General features: G+C 42.3%; 2 protein-coding genes across 6 annotated transcripts in view; one reads left to right on the top strand and one right to left on the bottom strand.

Moving 5' to 3' along the window:
- Window positions 1–22,956, bottom strand: part of ANKS4B (ankyrin repeat and sterile alpha motif domain containing 4B) — a 50,489-nt gene that overhangs the window by 23,854 nt on the left and 3,679 nt on the right. For 2 of the 5 annotated variants that reach the window (XM_055090032.1, XM_055090034.1), the window contains exon 1: window positions 6,693–6,745. The exons of 1 other annotated variant lie outside the window; for it this stretch is intronic. Coding sequence is in view for 2 of the 4 variants with exons in the window: in XM_028498527.2 (XP_028354328.1) it covers window positions 6,338–6,408 (71 nt within the window). In the remaining 2 variants the exon portion in view is untranslated. Of the gene's footprint in view, window positions 1–6,337; window positions 6,418–6,692; window positions 6,746–22,956 lie in introns of those variants that run through there. 2 more of the 5 variants (XM_028498527.2, XM_055090033.1) reach the window with 2 other exon arrangements.
- ZP2 (zona pellucida glycoprotein 2) lies at window positions 6,964–18,722 on the top strand. The gene is made up of 18 exons (XM_055089746.1): window positions 6,964–7,025; window positions 7,111–7,199; window positions 8,296–8,379; window positions 8,781–8,875; window positions 10,404–10,556; window positions 11,339–11,380; window positions 11,533–11,697; window positions 12,467–12,563; window positions 12,652–12,833; window positions 13,550–13,676; window positions 14,731–14,918; window positions 14,999–15,090; window positions 15,191–15,315; window positions 15,474–15,663; window positions 16,821–16,956; window positions 17,033–17,129; window positions 17,555–17,694; window positions 18,499–18,722. The coding sequence occupies exons 1-18, from the start codon at window positions 6,964–6,966 to the stop codon at window positions 18,646–18,648; spliced, it is 2,214 nt and encodes a 737-aa protein (XP_054945721.1). The 3' UTR covers window positions 18,649–18,722.

The raw sequence follows: 22,956 nt of genomic DNA, 5'->3' as shown, positions 1-22,956 counted from the left end.
ATCCCACATGCTGCAGAGCAACTAAGCCACAACTACTGAGCCTGCGCTCTAGAGCCTGCAAGCCACAACTACTGACACCTGCGCGCCTAGAGCCCGTGCTCCACAACAGGAGAAGCCACCGCAACGAGAAGCCCACGCACCGCAACAAAGAGTAGTCCCTGCTCGCCGCAACTAGAGAAAGCCCTCATGCAGCAACGAAAACCAAATGCAGCCAAAAATAAACAAATAAATAAATAAATTTATTTTTTTAAAAAGCTGTGGTACATATATACAATGGAATATTACTCAGCCATAAAAAAGAATGAAATAATGCCATTTGCAGCAACATGGATGGACTAGATTAGATTATCATACTAAAGAAAGTAAGTCAAAAAGAGAAAGACAAATTCCATATGATATCACCTGTATGTGGAATCTAAAAATGACACAAATAAACATATCTATGAAACAGAAGCAGAATCACAGACATAGAGAACAGACTTTCTCTATGTGGTTGTCAAGGGGGAAGGCAGTTTGGGGAGGGAAGGATTGGGAGTTTGGACTTAGCAGATGCAAACTAGTATTTATAGGATGGATAAACAACAAGGTCCTACTGTATAGCACAGGGAACTATATTCAATATCTTGTGATAAACAGTAATGGAAAAGAATATGAAAAAGAATATATATACATATGTATAACTGAATCACTTTGCTGTACAGCAGAAATTAACACAACATTTAAATCAACTATACTTCAATAAAATATAAAAAAATTTTGAGGAGGACAAATTCATTCCATAACAGCTTTCTACTTAGTAGCTATCAACTTGGGGGAAATTCACCATGAGGAGCCTTAATTTCCTTTTCTTATTCCTACCTTGAAGGTTTATACATCGGTGTCCAGCGCCTATACACAATGGACCTGAACAAAAATTCCCTTCCCTCTTTCCTGCAGAGACTCATCAAATCACAGGGTTTCTGAGGACCACCTACTCTTTCCCAGTACTCTGTGTGAAATGTGAATTATAAAGGCATGGATTTATAAAACCCACAGGGAAACCCAAAGGGAAAGGGGTGGATTACAGAGATTTAGTGAAGGGAGATTTAACAGAATTAGGGGTTACTTGAACAAGAGACAACCCTTCAGGAAATGGGCTGAGTTTCAACCTGGGTTACCCTGATCAAGACTGAAATTCCATAGACCTTGTTTGATTAGCTTTAGTCATGTGCCTACCATTTGTCCAAAGGGTGATGGAGGCAGCTCGACTGAAAGTCTCACCAAGACTATATCTAATGGGAAAGAGTTCCTACCAAAAGAAAAGAAAAGGATACCAGACAGAAAAGAATATACCTGTGTGTATTTAAGTTTACTTATTTATGCTTAGGTTTTATTTGTTACATAAGTAGTCATTTGGTCTCTCCCATCAGAAAGCAAACCCCCTAAAGACAGTCTTTGTCTGCACTTGGACAAATGTGTGTGTTGCTTCTTTTGAGACTTCACAGTTTTATAGCTGCTCGGTAAATGCTCCCTCGGAGAATACCCACAGTTTCATAATGTAAAATTGGGCTCATTTTGAAACAGGAATTCTAAATAATAGTCACAGACAAGTACTGCCACAGTCATGCTGCTTAACAAACACACAAAATTAAGTGGCTTAAAAGAATAAGCGTTGATTTAGCTCACAAGTCTACAGTCAACTGGTCAATTCCTCTGTGCTCAGCTGACCTTGGCTTGGCTCGCTCATTCATCAGCAGTCAACTGGCAGGTCGGCTGGGAACTAGTTGCTCTAGGATGGCCCCAGCCTAGATGACCTGTCTCTGCTCCTTGTGATTGTTTATCATCCGGCAGGATACCCTGGGTTTGTTGTCACAGTGAATGCAGAATGCTAAGAGACAGTGCACATGTGTACAAGCCTCAAGAGACCTAGTCTCAGAACTGGCATACCATCACTTCCACCACATTCTGTTGGCCAAAGCAAGTTACAAAGCCAGTCAGATTCAGCGGGGAGGAGGAGCGAGGGGGACCAGGCTAACTGCAAACCATGCTGCTAAGGATGGGAGTCCAGGGAGGGGTGGAAGGTTGGCACCTCCACAGTTAATCTACCATATCACCTTAAGCACCTTAACATTTCATATTCTATCAACTAAAAGGACTACGCTGTATTGCATTTTCTTTATTTCTATGATAACCATTACCCTAGCTACTACCTATAGAGTAATCTGTGTTAATATTTGTATGTAAATGAGCTTTTATTTAGAACTTCTGAGTCTTCTCTGTCATTCATTTATCTAAGCTACCCTATTTTTACATTAACAGATCAATGAAGCCTTTTATGCCCTCGTCCTATTTCTTTCTGAATCCATCACCGTTACAAGGCTCATTCAATTTTGATCTGTCTAAAGATCCAAAGGTGGAAAATGACATTAACATTGTATAGTTAAAGGAACTACTATATGATGTTCAAGAACATTCTTTTTTTTTTTTAATTTATTTATTTTTATTTTTGGCTGTGTTGGGTCTCGTTTCTGTGCGAGGGCTTTCTCTAGTTGCGGTGAGTGGGGGCCACTCTTCATCGCAGTACGCGGGCCTCTCACTATCGCGGCCTCTCTTGTTGCGGAGCACAGGCTCCAGACGCGCAGGCTCAGTAGTTGTGGCTCACGGGCCTAGTTGCTCCGTGGCATGTGGGATCTTCCCAGACCAGGGCTCGAACCCGTGTCCCCTGCATTGGCAGGCAGATTCTCAACCACTGCGCCACAAGGGAAGCCCCCAAGAACATTCTTATTAACATAGTCTATCTTATTTTTCCAAGTTAAATTCATATTTGATATTTGAAAGCTATTTTAAGCTATGTTAGCCTAACTGATAGAAGATTCTGTATTTCTTATTTATCTAATACTGCTAAATTCTAATTAATTCCATCTTGTACTTTTAAAGCTAAGTGAACTGCCAGAGAAGCATTGAGTTTTAAAACACCCCCTCATACACACACAAGCACACACACACACACAGAAAATCATAATGAATTGGAATGAGCCTGGGAGTAGATATCAGAAGATCTGGTTTCTCCCTGGAGCTCCGCTACTAACTTTCTGTATGACCTTGGGCAAGTCACAGAACCTCTTAGGCTTAATTTCCTCATCTTATATTGGGGAGTTGGACTTTGAAAGCCTCATGAACCAAATCTACTCACTTGGGCGATATACCTTTATACCATGAAGCTTAAATTCATTGGCCTTTCATTATATAGCTTCTATAGATCACTTATATACAAATCAGATTTACTGTTATCACTTTTAAATTACTTTAATTGGTTATTTATCACCAAGATAATTCAATCAATACAGAAGTGAATGAAGTTTAAAAAAAAAGTATGATACCAAATATAAAGTAGCCAGTGGGAAGCAGCCACATGGCACAGGGAGATCAGCTCGATGCTTTGTGACCAAGTAGAGGGGTGGGATAGGGAGGGTGGGGGGAAGACGCAAGAGGGAGGGGATATGGGGATATATATATATATGTACAGCTGATTCACTTTGTTATACAGCAGAAACTAACACACCATTGTAAAGCAATTATACTCCAATAAAGATGTCAAAAAAAAGAAAAAAAGTATGAGTCTCCCATCTCCCTATTCCTATTCTGGGAATGATGCATCACATATATTTATAACCAGTACAGCAAGAGCACAAACAAATCAGAACAGATGACAGTTGTGAATGTCCAGCACAGCTGGATTGGTGTGGACTGCCTGGATACCTGCACTGTCTCCTCCCTCAGGTAACATGTTGGCTCCCCGGCATATAAATGCAAACACACATTTCTATACTCACACATAGACACATAAATGGATAGAAAATACACACGTTTCTCATTTTTCTTTTTTTAAGTAAAATATGACAACATACTAATCATACAGCTCTAATACTCCAATTCATTGTGGATGTCTTTAATATCAGCATTTATAGATCCAGTTGAATCCATAGATTTATTTTAGTATCTGAACAGTATTCCAGAGTTTATCTAACCATCTCTTGATGATGACAGTTAGGTCATCTTCAATTAATACTTTTACAGTTGTTGTGGAAAGTAAGGCAACAGGATTGGAAATTAAGAATTATGAACTATTGTTTCAAAGAACTGCATTTCAGAAAGTAAGGAGGGCACCCGCCCAAAGGAGGCAAAAATAGTGCATTGTTGTTATGCATTACAACCTAAAACTCTCTTCAGGAAATGCCTGGTGATTAGCAACAGGTGAGAAGAGGCCTCATAAGTCAAGCAGAGACCAGGGCATTCACAGAAGAGGAGAGGGAACACATTGTAGTTATAAACACAGTTTAAAAGTCTCATTGAAAAGAATGTGGAAGACAGAAATACATCTGAAAGAGATCCTACTGTTTATTTAGTAAAATATTAAGGATCTATTATTTTTGTAAAGGTTTTGGTTTTCCTAACTAGTGATATGAGACACCATCTTATTGTAGAGAGTTTATTTAGTAAAGTATTAAGGATCTATTATTTTTGTAAAGGTTTTAGTTTTCCTAACTAGTGATATGAGACACCATCTTATTGTAGAGAGCCGTGTCTTCCTCATTCTCAAAGTTGGCTACACTGAACACATTTGTATCCTTGTGCCCTTATGCAGAATTGATTCTTAGGGGCCTGGAGCTAGTTGTTCAGTGACTGTCCCAAGCACAGCATTGGTTGGGTCAGGCAAGGCAAGTGAAATTAATCTCTGGTGCACTTACCACCCTCACCAGCTCTCACAGTGGTCCTCCTTCTCTCCATGCCTCCTGCTTAGGGCCTTTGTGCTGCCCCTTAGTCTCCCAGAGCCCCCAGTTTAGGGCTCTGATCAGAGCTGCCTTTTCCAAGGCAAGACCTCACACTCTGGAAAAAAGGTACAGTATTGGGGGAAGCAAGCCTGTGGGTGGGGCCTGGGAAGGAGGAGCAACACATTAATCTATTACCTCTCTGACCACCTTCTTTTTTTTTTTTTTTTGCGGTACGCGGGCCTCTCCCTGTTGTGGCCTCTCCCGTTGCGGAGCACAGGCTCCGGACGCGCAGGCTCGGTGGCCATGGCTCACGGGCCCAGCCGCTCCGCGGCATGTGGGATCTTCCCACACCGGGGCACGAACCCGCGTCCCCTGCATCGGCAGGCGGACTCTCAACCACTGCGCCACCAGGGAAGCCCTGACCACCTTCTTAATAGGTCTCTCTGAATCTTGCTCCTGCATTCCATCCTCTAATGGCTGGAATGGTCTTCTAATCTCTCCAATGGTCTTCTTATCATAGTCATAATCGTCGTGGTAACAAATTACCTTCACAGTTGTAGGAAAGGTCCCACTTTTCGGAAAACATGCTTAGAAGTAACTATTGCTATCATGCTTCTGCTCAGAATCTAAATCCTGTCACCATCTCTATCCTCAAAATCCTGCTTATCCCGGATTTTGCTCCCTCTCCCCCATTCCACTGGTATGAAATCAACTGATTCCCATAAAGAAGTTAGTTAATCACCGGCAATCATTCAGTTTCTTGCCTGCCTCCCTCCAGATATTTCCCAAATTTTCCTGATCATAAGACTCACCTGGCTTGTTAAACATAGAGTACCCCAGGGCCCTCCCCTAGAGAACCTGATTCAGCAGCTTTTGGGTGGGCACCAGGAATCCGTGATGTTAACAAGAGCCCCATGTGATCATTTTGATCAAGGAAGTTGGGGAAACCACTACTCTAACCAACAATATTTCAGACACCTATAACAGGGAATGAAGATTACTCCTCAAGTTATATCATAAAGACATAAATAAAGACATAAAAAACAACACACAAATAAATATTTCAAGTGCCACCCCACTACTTGCACAGAATTTGAGCATTATCACCTGTTATGGAACATGGACTGCAGGCATCTAGGTATCTCAGTCTGGCCCTGGCCCTGACACCCAGCTTGGGAAAATTGCTTTTCCTCAGTTTCCCCACCTGTAAACTCCCAATTGCTACACAGTGACATTCTTATTTAGATCACTATTCCCTCTGACCCAGAATTTCTACTTCCAGGAATTTATCCTGAGAGTTAACCAGGGAAATGTACAAGAATGTCCATCAGATTATTGTTTATAATGATGAAAAATAGGAAGCTATATTAATGTCCATCATTAGGGAACAGTTAAACACTGATTTATCTAGACATTGAATACTATGCAACCCTAAAAATGGTAATGGAGAACTTTATGTTTGATATGGAAAATGTACATGACATATAAAGTAGTAAAAGCAGGTTACAAACATAATTTATACTTCAATCTCATGTTGTTTTTAAGTGTGTGTGGTGTTTGTAGAAAAAGACCATAGAGTTACATACCTAAGTATTAGCAGTGGTAAAATTTGGATGACTTTTTCCTTTTCTCTATATCCTTCTGTAATTGTCGACATTTTTTGAAGTAAGCTTAAAATCTATACTTGGGGGAGAATAATGCTTCATCCATTTTTTTTAAAGGTACTTCTTCATGCACATTGCCAGGATGGTGTCCACAATAGCCAGGAGACCAGGAGTAACTTAAAGGAAAGGTTTACTTAAAGATAGTGTGAATAAGAGATGTTCTTTCCTCAAACAAATCCCACCACATTCTTTCACTGTGCATTTGAGCTGTAAAGATTTTGTCCAAAAGATCCTAATTTTTCCCAGTGTTACAGAAAAAGAGCACCAATTCATTCACCTGGAGCCAGTTTCAAGGACTCTGGTTTCATGGCTGGCCCGCAGAGCAGCTGGTGGAACAGCAAGGCAAGTGTCAGAAAGCACAGAACTCTGCTTATTTCAGGCCTTCCAGAAAGGCTCTCCCTTCCCAAATTCCCTCCTCTCAGCTGGGAGGGCTGGAGAAGATTCAGGTGTCTCCAGTGGGGAGAGGGCGGGATCATGTCCTGCTTCCTGCTATAAAAGCACAGAGCAGCACACTCTTCTGCCTGGCTGATTTGGTGGTGTCTTTGGTCATGGCGTGCAGGCAGAGAGGAGACAGTGGGAGACCCTCAAGCTGGTTCAGTGCAGACTGGAGGTAACTGGGGGCAGAAGGGAGAGGACATAATGGCCTTGTCTGCTGAAGTTCATCCCTCTTTAACTCTCTCCCCCATGCCCTCCAGCACCTACAGGTCATTTCCTCTATTCTTCGCCCTTTTGACTTCGGTGAACTCAGTACGCGTAAATCAGTTGGTGGATCCTGCTTTCCCAGGTAGGCCTCTTGGGTGAGGGAAGTGCTCTTAAGCATCTCTCGAACAGATTGCACCTAGGGTGGCTAGATGGCCAGGAAACACAAACATAGGTTAGACAATCTCCACTCATTACGTTTTTGTTTTTGTTTTTGTTTTGCCTGTACGCGGTCCTCTCACTGCTGTGGCCTCTCCCGTTGCGGAGCACAGGCTCCGGACGCGCAGGCTCAGCGGCCATGGCTCACGGGCCCAGCCGCTCCGCGGCATGTGGGATCTTCCTGGACCGGGGCCCGAACCCACGTCCCCTGCATCAGCAGGCAGACTCTCAACCACTGCGCCACCAGGGAAGCCCATCTTCTTTTTTTTTTTTTTTTTTCCACTCATTCCCTTTATTACCTTGATCAAGTCACTACAGTTTTTCCATTGCTTACCTAGAGCTTGTTCTACCAGCTAAATGGAGGAGCGTGCAAAAACACCTGTACTACCTTCTATTCCCTCGCTGCCTAAAGCTTTACGGCATCCAAAGAGTAGCAAACCACACGCTAAGCCCCCATCTTTGGGAGCATTCGTCTTCAAACAGATGCTGATGCTTAAGGAAAGCGTCAACAGAACAGACAAAATCAGAGCCGTTCCACTTGTAATGAGTTTTTCAAAATTTTCATCTGAGCCAGAGGAGGCACAGTGTCAGGTTATAGGCAGATTGGTTAGTCTTTAAAAAGTGTGTCCTTGGACTTAGGGCATTTTTTTAAACTTCAGATTGAAAAATCTTAGACAAAACTTTTCTCCAGTTCTTCACAGACCTACCATCCCCATCTCCATCAGGGTTCCAGCCTGGTTCCTGCATGCATGTGTGTTAACCCGAATCCAGGCTTATCCTGGAGTACTTCAGAAAGCCCTAGGCACCTAATTGATACCTTCCCTACAGTTCATGGTATCTTGCATTGTAGTTATATCTTTCCCACCAATCTGTAAGCTCCTCAAGGGTGGTAGGCAAGCTTTGCCTCTCCCAACTGGCATCTTCCCTGTTGCTGATGGAGAGGAGAGTTGCCTCAATACACTTCTGTAGGAATCATGCCTCTTGTGTTCAAAGATGCCCCATGTGTTTCCTTTGCTCTTCAGGTACTGTCACTTGCTATGAAAATAGAATGATAGTGGAGTTTCAAAGCATTCTTGCCAACAAGATACAGCACGCATCTGTGGTGGGTAAGTAATGTGTATTATCTCATCTTAGTCTTAGTAGAAGCCCTTGGCTCAAGGCTATCTCCATTTTCTGGTGAGCAGAGCACACAAACCCTGGAGCAACTGGCACCCAAAACCCATGATGACACAGGGGCCCTGAATTGCATGATGCCTCCAAGAGTGGAAGACCCTGTCTTTCTTTGGAAATCTGTCTTATCTCAGAATCCCCTAGGAAACATCTACCTTCAAATCACAGCATCTCCCAGCGCTTGGGTTATATCACTCAGGTGGGAAAACAAAAAGTGAAGTGATTGAAGTACCTTAGAAATGGATTGGCAGTCTTGGCTATGTACCTCTGGTTGACTCAACATCACTGAAATGTACTTCTTGGCCATCTCCTGTCTAAATTGCTCTTGCTTCTGTAGATCCTCTTGGTCTTGAAATGCTGAACTGCACTTATGTTCTGGACCCAGAAAAGCTCACCCTGAAGGCCCCATATGAAACCTGTACCAAAAGAGTAGTAAGTAATTGTTTGAGGAGTGATTTGGGAAGTAGTAACCTAGGATTTAAGGCTTTGGAGTAGAGCAGTAGTTCTCAATCAGGGTGATTTCCTTTGTCATCCCAGAGAACATCCTGCAATGTTTGGAGATAGTTTTGGTTATCACAGGTGGTTGAGGGGTGGGGCGGGAAAGGGCAGCTACTGGCCGTCTAGTGGGTACAAGCCAAGGATACTGCTAAATAGCCTCCATTGCCCAGAGGAGCCCTCAGTAACAGACATGTTAGAACCCAAATGCCAACGCTGAGGTTAAGAGACCCTGGAGTTGAGGATTTGGGCTTGATTTCTGGCTCTGCCACTATCTAGATGTGATTTGGGGTAAGTTAGCTAATCTTTCTAAGCCTCTACTTGCCCAGTGGAAAATGGATTATGATATCTCTCCATAAGGAGTCTAAAGATTAATGACAAAAATACAGATGAAGGACTTGGCATAGCGTCTTGACACAACAAATGATCAAACATGAGCTATTTTGATCTGTAACCCCCATGGAAAAGGGGAAGCTATTTTGGGGCTGGCAAATAGAGTGCTGGTACCTCTAGGCTGTAAAAACATGTGTTGGAAGGCCAGCAGAAGCTGAACAATAGGATTTTCTACTGTTAAGCAATAGTACTGCCCAATCAGGGTTATTAGGAGCAGTAAGAGCAACCTAAGTCGTTTTCAAGTTTTAGTGTTCAAACAATCACTTAGGGAACTTGGAAAGTACAGAATTATTTCATTTAGTTGATGACTTAATAGGTCTGGGGTGCATCCTAGAAGTCTGCAAGTTTAACAGTCTACTTCATCTGATTCTATAGTGAAGATCTCCAGTAATTAAAACTTTCCCTTCTGAAATGGCCTTTCCCAACTTTAGGGAGCTTAGAGTTGCATTCCTTTAGACCAGAGGCCTACAGAGTATCACCTGTGGGTGGCCACATCCAGCCCACGATCTGTGTGTGTGATGGTCCTCATGCTAAGAATGTTTTTGTTTTTTTAAAGAGTTTTAAAAACATGTTAGCACTCGTATGCGGCCTACAAAGTCTATATATTTACTAACACTTAACAGAAAATTGTTGGCTGACTCCTGCTTTAGACTGTGAGTTCCTTGGGCCAGGGGAAATGGCAAAGATGGCTCCGTCCAGCACCCAGCACAATGGCTGCTACATAGGTGCTCAATAAGTGTATTTGAATCTCTTGGTACAGGCCCCAAACCAAACAGGACCTTGATAGTCAGATATAGGGTGAATGTAAAAAGAAAATAAAAACTGGACTCTGAGCCCTGAAACTCAAGGAACTATTCTCTGCCAATGTACGAGTCTTTCCTGGGATATCTAAAGAGGCTATAGAATCTCCTGGTACAGGAATGAGGGACCTTCTAGAACGCGTGGCACTGATAATTTAAGGGTTTTGCCAACGTTAAGGGTTTTACCAATCAGCTGGGTCAGATGGTATTCTGGAATCCCCTTTCTCACTGAGGTACTAGCACTCTGTCCTTACTATGCCGTTTTCATACAGCTTGGCCAGCATCAGATGACCATCAGACTCATGGACGACAATGCTGCTTTAAGACAAGAGGCTTTCATGTATGACATCAGCTGTCCAGTTATGCAAGCAGAAAGCCATGAGCAGCATTCGGGATCCACAGACTGCTTGAAGGATTTCATGTCTGTGAGTGAAGCAGCCTGACTGCTTCTCACCCACCTACTGCGGGGGAAATGTGGTCTAGACAGAGCTGGGCTTCAGAACAAGATCAGGATTGCAGTCTGTATTTCACTACTGACTTGCTGTGTAGCTTTGGATTGATTTCTTAACCACACTGAGACTTTGTTTCTAAGTCTGAAGTGGGGGACAACAATACCTCATAGGATGGCTTTAAGACTTGACTGAGAAGGCAGATACGGCACTCAGCACATCATGTCTAGCAATAAAAAGGATTCAGTTGGTAGCTTGACAAACTGGATACTTATCATGTGCCAGGCCCTACGCCAGATACTAGGATATGGCAAATGAGCAAAACAGCCCAATCACATACTCGTGGACTTTATAGTCTAACAGCTAACATCAACGGTGGACAGAAATAATCATACTTTATTAACAATGATGGAACTGCATGGCTTGACAGAGTATTTGATTTCTACGCACATAGTAAAAAGCTGTACATTTAAGGACTTAGTGTCTCTGCTTACAACTAACTGGAAGGGAGCTTACATCTAGAAGGGAGCTTAGATCTTCCAATTGCCTTTTGGTATCAAAAGCTCAAAGAGGAAATGATGTCTAAGGGCACTGCTAGGACTCATGGCCGGTCCTGTGCTTCTACTACATCCCACAACTAGGCGTCGCGGTGTAAGAATCACACAGCAGTTGCTCTGGGTGTTTTCCACATACTCTCAGGTAACATGATTTCAGAAATCTCCAAATCAAAGCCTCACATCATCTTTTTTTTCTTCCAGTTTACCTTTCACTTTTTTCCTGGCATGGCTGATGAAAGTGGGGTATGAAAGTTATTTTTTAAATTACAAGCCTAAGTAGCCTTTAGTTCTATATTAAAGGTGACATAACTTCAATCCTGGTTAAAATATTAAATAGACAATAGTCTTGGGGTTAAGGTGAGCACCAGCCCTCTAAATGACACTTTTGACTTTAGGATCCCAAACCTCAGATGGGATGGACCTTTGCAGTTGGTGATGGTGAAAGAGCCCAAACTCTGACCCTTCAGGAGGCTATGACACAAGGATATAATCTCCTGATTGACAACCAGAAGATAAGCGTCCAAGTGTCATTCCATGCCACTGGAGTGACTCACTACTCGGTAGGTGTGAATCTTTTTGTACCACAATCCAGGCACAAACCAGTATTTCTAAATGCAAGCATGATCTCAACCATGTCCTCAATTGAGAATACAACTCATTCAACAGGTATCTTAATGCTTACTATGTGCTAAGCACTGTACTAAGTACTAAAGGTAAAATGGTGAGATACAATGGTGAACAAAATAGATATGGTCCTTACTTCAATCTGTTCTCCCTCTTCCTCCATAGATCTAAATTAACTACATAATATGGAGCTAGGGTACTACTAAATTCTTTTACGAATTAAGGTGTTCTGTTTTATCATTGCCCTGTATTGTGTTTACAGTAGGTACCGGCACTTTGGGGACCAACAATCATGACACTACATTAAATCAGTTAATGTGCCAAAATACTCAGAACAGGTCTTGGCACCCATGTGCTCAAAAGTCAGCCATGTTAACAGTCCTGTTATACACTGAGTATATGCTGAATCTTATAAACATTCTCTCTGAATGCTGATACCATAAGATAGTCATAAAACAAGAGCTCATATCTGCTTAGAAATGATCAGCTACAGGTCATATCAGTAGACACTACTTTGCCAGATGTTATGAAGTACAAGATTTTAAAACTAGAGCACCTGCAGAACAATTGGGACAAAATGCCTGAACTCTGCTTGGGCCAAGACAGCGCCCAATAGTTGAGTATGTTTGCCCTGACTATTCCAGCATTGGTTAGAAATTCAAGTAATTCAGGTAAACCAATGTCTTTGAAAATGCCTCTCCTCAGCAAGGTAACAGCCACCTCTACATGGTGCCTCTGAAGCTTACGCATGTATCTCCTGGGCAGACGATCATCTTATCATCACGACTCATTTGTGTGTCAGGTAAGTGCCTAGGAAGGGACAACCCCAGTTGTGGAAGACATTGTTCTAGGGGCTTAATCAAAACTGATCATTCTGTCATTCCTTCTAGATCCTGTGACTTGTAATGCCACACACATGACTCTCACCATACCAGAGTTTCCTGGGAAGTTAAAATCCATGAGCTTTGAAAATAGAAACATTGCTGTGAGCCAGCTGCACAACAGTGGGGTTGATATGGAAACAACAAATGGCTTGAGGTTGCATTTCAGCAAAACTCTCCTCAAAACAAAAGTACGTTCCATTATCAATCACTGAGCGTTATGGAAGCCTGACTTGAAGCATAGCCTTTTAGGCTACCCTGATACAGCTGCTGACTTGTCCATAAATTCTAATTGCTGGTGTAAAAAATTCAAACTTTGGAAGGCCTCATTTGAACACCTTGCATAAGTGAATCCTCAAGTAACTGAAATTTACTCTCAAACACCCAGCCTCTTTAACTGCAATGGAAGTTTTCCTGTTTCTTAGTTCACTGAATAGTACAAACTGCTATCAAGCTTCTAATGATGAACCTCTCATGCCCTATTAAAACAGGACAGCTTGAGCCAAACAAGTGTCCCCAGCTGTCCTCACTGAGGCCAGCCTTGACTGAGGCAATTGCCAGGGCCACCAAAGAATAATTTTATGTTGGTATGTACTTTGCAATAACATTTTATAACTCCTGGATTGGCAGCTCTTTAGAGGTTGAATTAACAGATCAAATTCCAGTGTCTAGTACAAAGAGCATACAGTACTGGGTACTGGAGGGCATGAGCTTAAAGAAATAAATTTCCTTCCTAGGGGAGGATCCTGATCTGGAGAAGTGATAGGGTCTCTTGTTCTGGCTTAAAGGGAAACCATGATAAGTCTGGAGTGTGCCTTGAAGGTTTCAGTGTACTTCCTTCCTACCTCCTTTGACTGCTCCGGGTCCCAACAGGCTGTGGCTGCTCACTGACATTCTTTCATTTCAGTTCGCTGAAAGATGCCTACCCTATCAGTTCTACTTATCGTCACTCAAGCTGACCTTTTACATTCAGCTGGAGATGGTATCCATGGTGATTTATCCAGAGTGTCTCTGTGAGTCAACAGTTTCTATCGGTAAAGACCATTTTTCTTAAACGGTTTCCTACATTCTTTCTCTCTTAGCGCTTGCATGTGGGAAAGTGTATAGAAGTTCAGACTCTGCATTACTTATACTTTGAGGAAATGAAAGGCTGGTCAGACCAGAAATGTCAGTCTAAGCTGCTGTGATAGGGATCTAAGAAAGATAACACTTCTAAAATACACATACAGGTAGGTTTCACAACTGTTTCATGTTTTTAAGTAACCTGGATATACTTCATGTTAGGAGCCTGAGCTTACCATCTAAATAAGACTGCTTCAAACCTGAAACTACAGGGACTACAAGTATTCCCCCAAACTCCTGAAAATTCCTCAAAGAATATGGAAGTAGGTATTTCCTCTGGTGTAGTATTGCTTCTGCCTCTTTGCTCCTATTATTCGCTGACCTGTATCAGGTCAAGCCAAATAGGAAAAATTAGTTGCTTCTTCAACTTCCCCTTAAACCACCAAGATTTGTGAGCCTTGAAAGAAGGGACATTATGACACAAGGCACTGCACTTTAAGCCTCATCAGGGTTTTTTTTTTTTTGCTGTACGCGGGCCTCTCACTGTTGTGGCCTCTCCCGTTGCGGAGCACAGGCTCCGGACGCGCAGGCCCAGCGTCCATGGCTCACGGGCCCAGCCGCTCCGCGGCATGTGGGATCCTCCCGGACCGGGGCATGAACCCGTGTCCCCTGTATCGGCAGGCGGACTCTCACCCACTGCGCCACCAGCGAAGCCCCCTCATCAGGTTTTTATCATGGGTCTCTTACCTCACCTGGTGCTTCTTCCCATGTCTCCTGTTGCCTCTTCCTTTGGATGAAAAATCCTTTTGCTCATATAGAGCAGCCTCACTGTTGTCTTGGCACCTTAAGGGTCTCCCCTTGTAACTCAAGCTGCTTATCAAGGTATTTTCCCAAACAAAGACTTAAGACAAATTCTGTTGCCTCCTGATGAAAATTCAAACTTCCATCACACTTCAAATTAGTAGATGACAATAGTCACATGGCAGACAGATTTTTTTTTTTTTTTAAACTCTCACCACTCTCTAGTTTCAGGTGAGCTATGTACTCAGGATGGGTTTATGGACGTTGAGGTCTACAGCCATCAAACAAAACCGGCTCTCAACTTGGATACCCTCAGAGTGGGAGACTCATCCTGCCAGCCAATCTTTAAAGCTCCATCTCAGGGGCTGGTGCGGTTTCACATACCCCTGAATGGATGTGGAACAAGACATAAGGTTAGTACTGGCCCATGGCAAGAGGTTAAGACTTACTTTTGAGATAACTAATTAACCACTTTCTCTAACCTTACTCTAAGTTCAAGAATGACAAAGTCATCTATGAAAATGAAATCCATGCTTTCTGGGCGGATCTTCCTCCAAGCACAGTTTCCAGAGATAGTGAGTTCAGGTGTGAATGCAATTGCTACTTGACTTTTTAAGCCCCAGCTTAAACTCAAGCAGTCTTTTAATCTAAAATTCTTAACAACTCCACCCACCCACTCTTACAGAATGACAGTAAGGTGCTATTACAGCAGCAGTAACATGCTAATAAATACCAGTGTTGAAAGCCTTCCTCCTCCAATGGCCTCAGTGAAGCCGGGTCCACTTGCCTTGACCCTGCAAACCTACCCAGGTGAGACATTATAACCTAAGAAATCTGCTTAAATACTTTCAGGGAACTCTTCCCTAAAATGAACTTTGATGCCACCAGACTAGAGTAATAGCGATGCTTAAGCTTCTGTTGTGACCATCAACTACTTGAGTACCAGAGGGGCTTCTCCTCCATTTCAGATAACTCCTACCTGAAACCATATGGGGACAAGGAATACCCTGTGGTGAGATACCTCCGCCAACCAATTTACCTAGAAGTGAGAGTCATAAACAGGACTGACCCCAACATCAAGCTGGTCTTAGATGACTGCTGGGCAACATCCTCCATGGACCCAGCCTCTCTCCCTCAGTGGAATATTGTCGTGGATGGGTATGTATTCTCCATATAATTAGCCCAGCTAGTCAAACTGGCAGTAAAAAGAATAAAAGGCTCTTGGGCTTTAGAGAAGCACTATATCAAAGGCCCTGATTTTTGTTCTTGTTTCTTAGCAACCAGTCCTTAGTCTAATAAGGTGACTCATGCTTTCCTATTACCCTTGAATCTAAAAGTATAAGATCCTTCCCAAGGAAATCTGGCTTTAATATGCCAATATCTGGAGAGAAGAGATTTCTAGTTCCTATTCATTTATTGAATACCTACCATATGCCAAACATGGTGCTATGTACGCCAGATGCATTATTTGAACCTCTTCACTCTATGAGAGACACTAGCCACCTCACTTCATAAAGAAACCCAAGCTTGCTACTTAAACAACTAGCCCAAAGTAATATTTAGTAAATGGTAGAACATGAATGCCCATCTGACTCTAGATCTGACTATCACAATGCTCTGAAGTTGTGACTACCCGCTTGTATGTTGGTGTTTGTCCTCTTGGCTCTGCTGGCACCTAGAGAGAACTGCACCTTATCTTTCTTTGAATCTGTTGTAATCTGTTAAGCTTGTATCCTCCAGGTGCACTCCTGCTCCACAATCATAGTAGCCAGCACATTCATGCAGCTCATTCCTTCACCCCATTAAAGGCTTGCTCGAGTGTCCACTTCTCCTTGAAGCCTACCCTGACCCTCCTGCACCCTTACCCTGGTCTAACTCTTCTTTTGTTAGTACTTACATGCTACCTAACATACTAATTTATAGCTACTATACTCTGCTAGCATCTAAGATATAAAATGGCAGGAGTTCTCCACCTTGTTTTTTCAGCAACATATACTAACTGCCTGGGACAAAACAGATACTCAGACTAATAAGAATTAAGCCAGTGTCATCTGAAGAGTTACATAATTCTTGATGAATTTAGCTGGCAAACAAACTGGTACTGAAACTGTGTTAACACATAGTAGAAGAAAAACTAGCATGAACAACTTATAACTTCATGAATATTGCTGGATAGGCCAAATCAGAGGTATATTTTTAAAAAAAAAGAAAAAAGTACAGGTAGAAGGTGTTATGTGTGACTGAATTTGAGCAAATGCTGAGTTAGACTCTGGGGTGAATTCAGCTGATGTCCCTCCTTGAAATGTACCTTCCAGCTGTGAATACAACCTGGACAACCACAGAACCACCTTCCATCCGGTTGGCTCCTCTGTGACCTATCCTAATCACTATCAGAGGTTTGATGTGAAGACCTTTGCCTTTGTGTCAGGGGCCCAAGGGTTCTCTCACTTGGTAAGTGATTAACAAGTCACCTGGGACAGGTCGAATGTGAGACATCAGTTTTACTCAACTCTTGTCCCATCTCCAGGTCTACTTCCACTGCAGTGCCTTAATCTGCAATCAACTCTCTCCTGACTTCCCTCTGTGTTCTGTGACTTGCCTTGTGTCATCCAGAAGCAGGCGAGGTAAAAATTTCAAGTCCTTATTAATGTGAGTTTACAGCAAGCCTCAGCCTTTCAGAATTTAAGAATAAGTGCTCTTGTTCTTCACCTAGTCCCAAGAGCACAAGAAACCTGAGTCTGAGATAGACAGGTTCTCCATCAGTCCTATGGACAAGCTTTTTTTTGCACATGAGCTGTAGCCTGATCTTCTGTAGACTTTAAAGTTACTCTTCCTGAGTCACTCTTCCTGAGTCTAGGTAGACTCTGAACTTTGTCTTCCGATAGTCTTTGAAGTTCATCCTGCTTTTACAGTAAGGTGTATGCCCTCTCCTGTGAAGGCAGGCAAAACCACCTAGAGCAGGGGCTCCATGGGGAGCTGCTCTAGGTAATCCCTCAGCACACTTCTTACCACTACTCATTATCCCAGAGGTCAAACTATCTGTTTCCAGCCACAGGAGCCACTGAGGAAGAGAAAATGATAGTGAGTCTCCCGGGTCCCATCCTCCTGTTGTCAGACAGCTCTTCCCTCAGAGGTATGGATTTAAAGCTTTGGGTACTTCTTGGACTCAAGTTCTTGGTTTTATGTCAAATTTAACTGTGCATAGATAACACATGCTCCTGATTAGACAAGAAGAGAAGGAGTCTCTTCCCAGCAATAGGTTCTGTTAAGTCTCTTGTGTGCCCTTCCAAAAATCCCCATTTAACACAAGTGGAATCATATATTCTACCTATTGTTCTGTAACCTTTTTTAACTTGTTTTAGCCATCTTATATCTGTACAGAGACCTCTCACTGTTAGTAACTAAAGGATTCCAGTTTTGTCACTAATGCCACATTAGAATCCTCAAATCTTGGCCTACTATACAAGAACTTCAGACTATGTTTCTAAAAAAAAAAAAAAAAAAAAAAAAATAGGACTAATAGGTCAGAAGACATGTGCTTGTTACTATTAAACTTAAGTCTTTACTGGACTATGTTACTGTTAATATTTTATATCTTCAGCCCAGATAGTCTTAATTTTAGGCCTAGAACTTGAAATTAAGCTCTCAAATCCCTAGCTAATAAGCTGCAAGAAATCATGCACTCGGGACAATTAATCATATCTGTTAGTGCCAGAATGTTAAACAATGAGCTGGGACTGTGAGGTACTTTCCAGGTGTCAGGCCATCTGCTCTGAGTGAAAGCAAGTAGGAAGTTGGAAGAGCTGTGGGAGTGGAGTAAGGAGAGGAGGAGGTTGGCTTGAGGGGTAAGACTACACCCTGTTGCAAGCTTCCCAAATGAGCTCTTTGAAGCTTAATTTCACTTCCTTCTCTGGGGAGCTTTAATGTGTAAAACTTCAGCTTCAACTTACACTTCGTTTCAATGATCTTAAGACTTGAATGTCTGCTTCCTTTCCAGATGCTGTAGACTCTAAAGGGTATGAGACTGCTGGATACGTTGCTTTTAAAACTACGGTTGCTGTGGTTGCCTTAGCAGGCATTGTGGCAATTCTAAGCCTTATCAGCTACCTGCACAAGAAAAGAACCATAATGCTAAGTCACTAATTGGATATTCAAACAAAGTGGTCAACATAAGCCTCTTGCTTCTTTCTTATTAAATTTAGATGGAATTCAAGGACTGTTTCTTGCTCTCATTCTTCTTTAGAGGATATAGTACCTTTCCACAATCCTCTGGGCAAGCCTTGTTCTGTGTGGACATGAATAAGGATATTTCTGACTTAAGTGCTTCTGGTCACTCAGCTTTTTCTGAACTCCATCCCGCAAACTGGCAGTGCCAGAGAATTCAATCACTAATGGGGCTTGGTGACAGCCCACCTCTAGGGGTGCATTTAGGTGACTTTAATGTCTTTTACCCCCTCCATTCATATATACAAGATGAGGAGGGCAAGAAGTCACCCCTAGTCCTTGGCATAACTTCCCTTCTCTGCAGAGAAAGGGAGGCCAGGTATTCCCAAGGAAGTAATCTAGTATCATACTTAAGTAATATTTCCTAATTCAAATTAGTCTTTCCAGTGAGTAGAAAACTTTCCCTGAGAACTTAAGGGATTTATTCTCCTGTGTACTCCCATTCCAATTAAAGGCCAGCAATCTCCTTTGGGGGGAGGGAAAGGAATAATAAAAGATTCTAGCTTCATTAAGTGCAATGACAACATTCCTGGTCTCATTAAGACTACACAGCTGGACATGAGCCTCTTAGCTGAGCCTGGAGAGCTGCTTTCCCACTACCTAGCACTCAATTATTACCTCCTCCTGAGGCTGCTCCATCTTCTTCCTGAGGGTGCCCCTTCTTAACTAGGCTGTAATTATGTCAAAATGACTAGTCTGCCTCACACTGTAGCTCTAACAGACCACATTCAAGATATTTAATATAGACATTAACTTGTATACTTCAACTAGAAAAAGTCTGGATCTAAACAAGAACTTTTGCTATGAAAAAAGTTGTAAAGCTTCTAAATCTCTGTACATGGTGGAGGTGAATAGAAATATGAACATCTTTAGTGTTTTGACTTCACCCCTCAATTGTGAGTTGTTATACTCCTGGGTTTTTCAAAACCTTGAAAGAATATATACTTGGTCATCTTATGATACTGTAGGACTTTAATAATGAATCCTGCCTTTTCTTCAACACAACCTTTGATTCTAAATCCTTTTAAGAGTTATATGGTAAAACTCAACCCTGGTATGGGGAAGGAAACAGCTGCATTCATATTGTATAAAAGGTCTGGTCTTCCTATAGTAATAAGGGCCAAAATTTCAAGTTCTCATCCAGGCTATTCTTTAGACATTTCTTTATAAGAGAATAAGGCATTAATCTGTCACTGATAAAACAAATGGTCTTGGATTCAAACTTTTTCTGTGACTACGTCATATTAGTGTTACATATTAGAATCAGAAATATTGCATTGCTGCATGCACTTCTTAAAACAGCATTTAAAAAACTGTTGGCCACTTACATGGCTCCCTGATCTCATGTGGTAGGCTGAATAATGACCACCCCCAACATGTCCACATCCTGATCACCAAAAACTGAATATTGTTACCTAGTCATGGTCCCAAATGGACTTTGCAGATGTGGTTAAAGGTCTTGACATGGGAAGATTATCCAAGTGGGCCCAATTATAAGGCTCCCTATGAAATAGACAGGAGAGTCAGAAAAAATGTCCCAGTGGAAGCAGAAGTCAGAGTGATACTGTCCACAAGCCAAGGAATGTGGGCAGCCTATAATAGCTGGTAATGGCAAATAAATGGATTCTCCCCTAGAGCCTCCAGAAGAACACAGCTCTGCTGCCCCATTTTGGACTTGTGAATTCCAGAGATATAAAATAACTTGTTTCAAACCATTTAGCTTGTATTAATTTGTTATGGTGGAAACAGAAAAGTAATATACCCTCTAATGAGTCATTACCCACAAGTTGAAAAACACTTTGCTAGAAATGCACATTTTACAGATGAGCAACTTGAGCCCTAGCAAGCTTGTCTAAGGTATCAGAGTATCTTGGTTATAGAGGTGGAGTCTCTCATCCCCAATCTGGTCTATTTGTGTAGAGTCACAAGCCAGGATCAGACCTGGGCCACAAGGCTGCCACATGGCAGATTGGTTCTGATGTGTTTGCAAATGTTGAGGCAGAAATTTGAGAGGAAAGCCAAGCTGGCTGTGGAGCAGCTGCTGGAATGAACACTAGTTGCCATGGTATCCTAGAACAAATATAATGAGCAGTTGTTTAAAGTCGTGTTCTCATCTTCTGAAGGTACCTATCCTACTGTATACATGGGGGGAGGCAGCCTAATAAGCAGAGAGGAGCTGTGTGGGCAGAGAGGGAGCTCAAATCCAAAGAAGCTGCTCCTTCATCCAAACTTGTGTTTGCAATCTCCCTCACCAGGTAGGGATTGGCTGTAATTGTGACTCAGGTGGCAGGAGGTAGACGAAAGGCATTTGGGATTCTAATATTCTACTGGACAGTTCTGTTGGTGCAGTTTACAGGGGCTGGGAGCAGACTTGTGTGCCTTGGGAAGCCCCCTTTAATGCTGAACTTCTCTTCCCTGCCCTGTTCTGCTGCTTCAAGCTGTTTTATGGAACGTGTACAGCTCTAGAACAAGAGCTGGGCTTGGGTTCTGGATCTGTCTTCCTTACTGTGTGACCGTGGGCAGATGGAACAATTTCCAAGCCTATTTCCACACCTGGAAAATGTGAATAAAACCTACTCTGGAAGCATGCAAGGGTTCAATGAGATAGTCAACGTTATTAGTGTATTTGCGTTGGAGCCACCTAGATAAAACCTCATAGTACTATAAACAATAACTGAAGGTTGAATAAAATTGTGACAGATGAGAGGTTCTTGATCATGCACATATTTTGTAAAATATAGATGCCCTGACGTCACCTACTGAACTAGAATCTTTAAGGAGTGGGGTCTAAGCATGTTTAGGCTCTGTGGGAGGCTGAATAATGGCCGCAAAATATCTATGTCCTCATCCCAGGAACCTGTGACTGTTACCTTTCATGGCAAAAAGGACTTTGCACACATGATTAATCTAAGGATCTTGGACCGAGAGATTATCTGGATTATCCAGGTGGGCCTGAATGTAATCACAAGCATCCTTATACAAGGGAGACAGAATGAGATTCACCTACAGAGAGGAGAAGGTGATATGATGATGGAGATAGAGACTGATACACTTTGAAGATGGAGGAAAGGGCTCCAGCCAAGGAACACAGGCGGACACAAGAAGCTGAAAAAGTCAAGGAAACATTTCCCCCAGAGCCTACAGAAGGAAACAGCCCCACTGACACCTTGATATCAGCCCAGTGAAACTGTAGGAGACCTCCAGATTTGTAGGAGAGTAAATCTGTGTTATTTTTAAGCCATTAAGCTTGTGGTAATTTGTTACAGCAGGGAGAGGAAACAAACACAAGCTCCTCAGACGATTCTGACATGTACCCTGGATAAGAGACACTACGCTAGACAAACGCAAAGGCTGTGTGGACAAAGAATGTTGCCTGCCATCAAGGCCTCAGCCACTGCAGCTGCCCCCAAGGTGCGCCCTGAGGGGAATTCAGGATGGAAAAAAACAAGATACTGGCCCTAGATAGTTAAGACGCATATCAAAGGAATAATTTCAAAGAGCCCAGACTCTTGCATCTACACATACACAGAAAAGCACTAAAATCATTAACTCAATATGTCTGTTTCTTGTGATTAGCGATATTTTGATGTCTGACGACAACTTTGTTTTCAGCAAATCTCCTATAGGTCCAGACTCTTCCCTTACCTCTTTGCAACAGTTCCTCAGAGCTATCTGAAAGGCTGTTTCTGAGCTAAAGTCCTCAGTAATGTCCTTGAATAAAACATAATTCTCAACTTCTGGCTTGTGCATTTTTTTTCAGTTGACTCTTGACTTTGTTCAGGAATGACATAGCATGCCCCTAGTATCATGATTGGGCTAAATAATCAAGATAAAGCCTCAATTCCCCTTGCGGATATTTGTGTAGTGGTAGGTACATGATACTGTTCTGTTCAATGAGATTTAAGAGAGAAACTGGGAGGGGGTTTCTGTCTTTTTCCACATTTAAAAAAAAAAGGTATATAAGGCTAGCCCCTTTTCTCCCTGTCTTTGGCTGTGGCTGTATGAATTGTGATTCCTTGAGCTGTGCCAGCTTTCTTGTGACTATGAGGAAACAAATCTAAAGATGCTCTCTGAGAATGGTGGAGTAATAACACAGAAAGCCTAGATCCCTGATTACTTCACTGTGTTTCCTAAATCAACCCTAGAACAACTTGTATCTGGATTTCATGTTTAGTGAGATGCTAAGAGTTCTTATTTTTTAAGGGAGGCACTTTGTTTCCTGTAAGT

Source organism: Physeter macrocephalus, chromosome 14 (genome assembly GCF_002837175.3).
Source record: "Physeter macrocephalus isolate SW-GA chromosome 14, ASM283717v5, whole genome shotgun sequence".
NCBI classification, from domain to species: Eukaryota; Metazoa; Chordata; class Mammalia; order Artiodactyla; family Physeteridae; genus Physeter; species Physeter macrocephalus.
The sequence above is the reverse complement of the archived record's forward strand: the minus strand, read 5'-3'. Positions and strand labels throughout refer to the sequence as shown.

Excerpts from the sequence above, each read along its gene's own strand:
- ZP2 (XM_055089746.1), top strand. The coding sequence starts at position 6,964 with ATGGCGTGCAGGCAGAGAGGAGACAGTGGGAGACCCTCAAGCTGGTTC. Across the intron at positions 11,698-12,466 it reads CTGGAGTGACTCACTACTCG|CAAGGTAACAGCCACCTCTA; the intron begins GTAGGTGTGAAT and ends GCCTCTCCTCAG. Across the intron at positions 13,677-14,730 it reads TGAGTCAACAGTTTCTATCG|TTTCAGGTGAGCTATGTACT; the intron begins GTAAAGACCATT and ends ACCACTCTCTAG.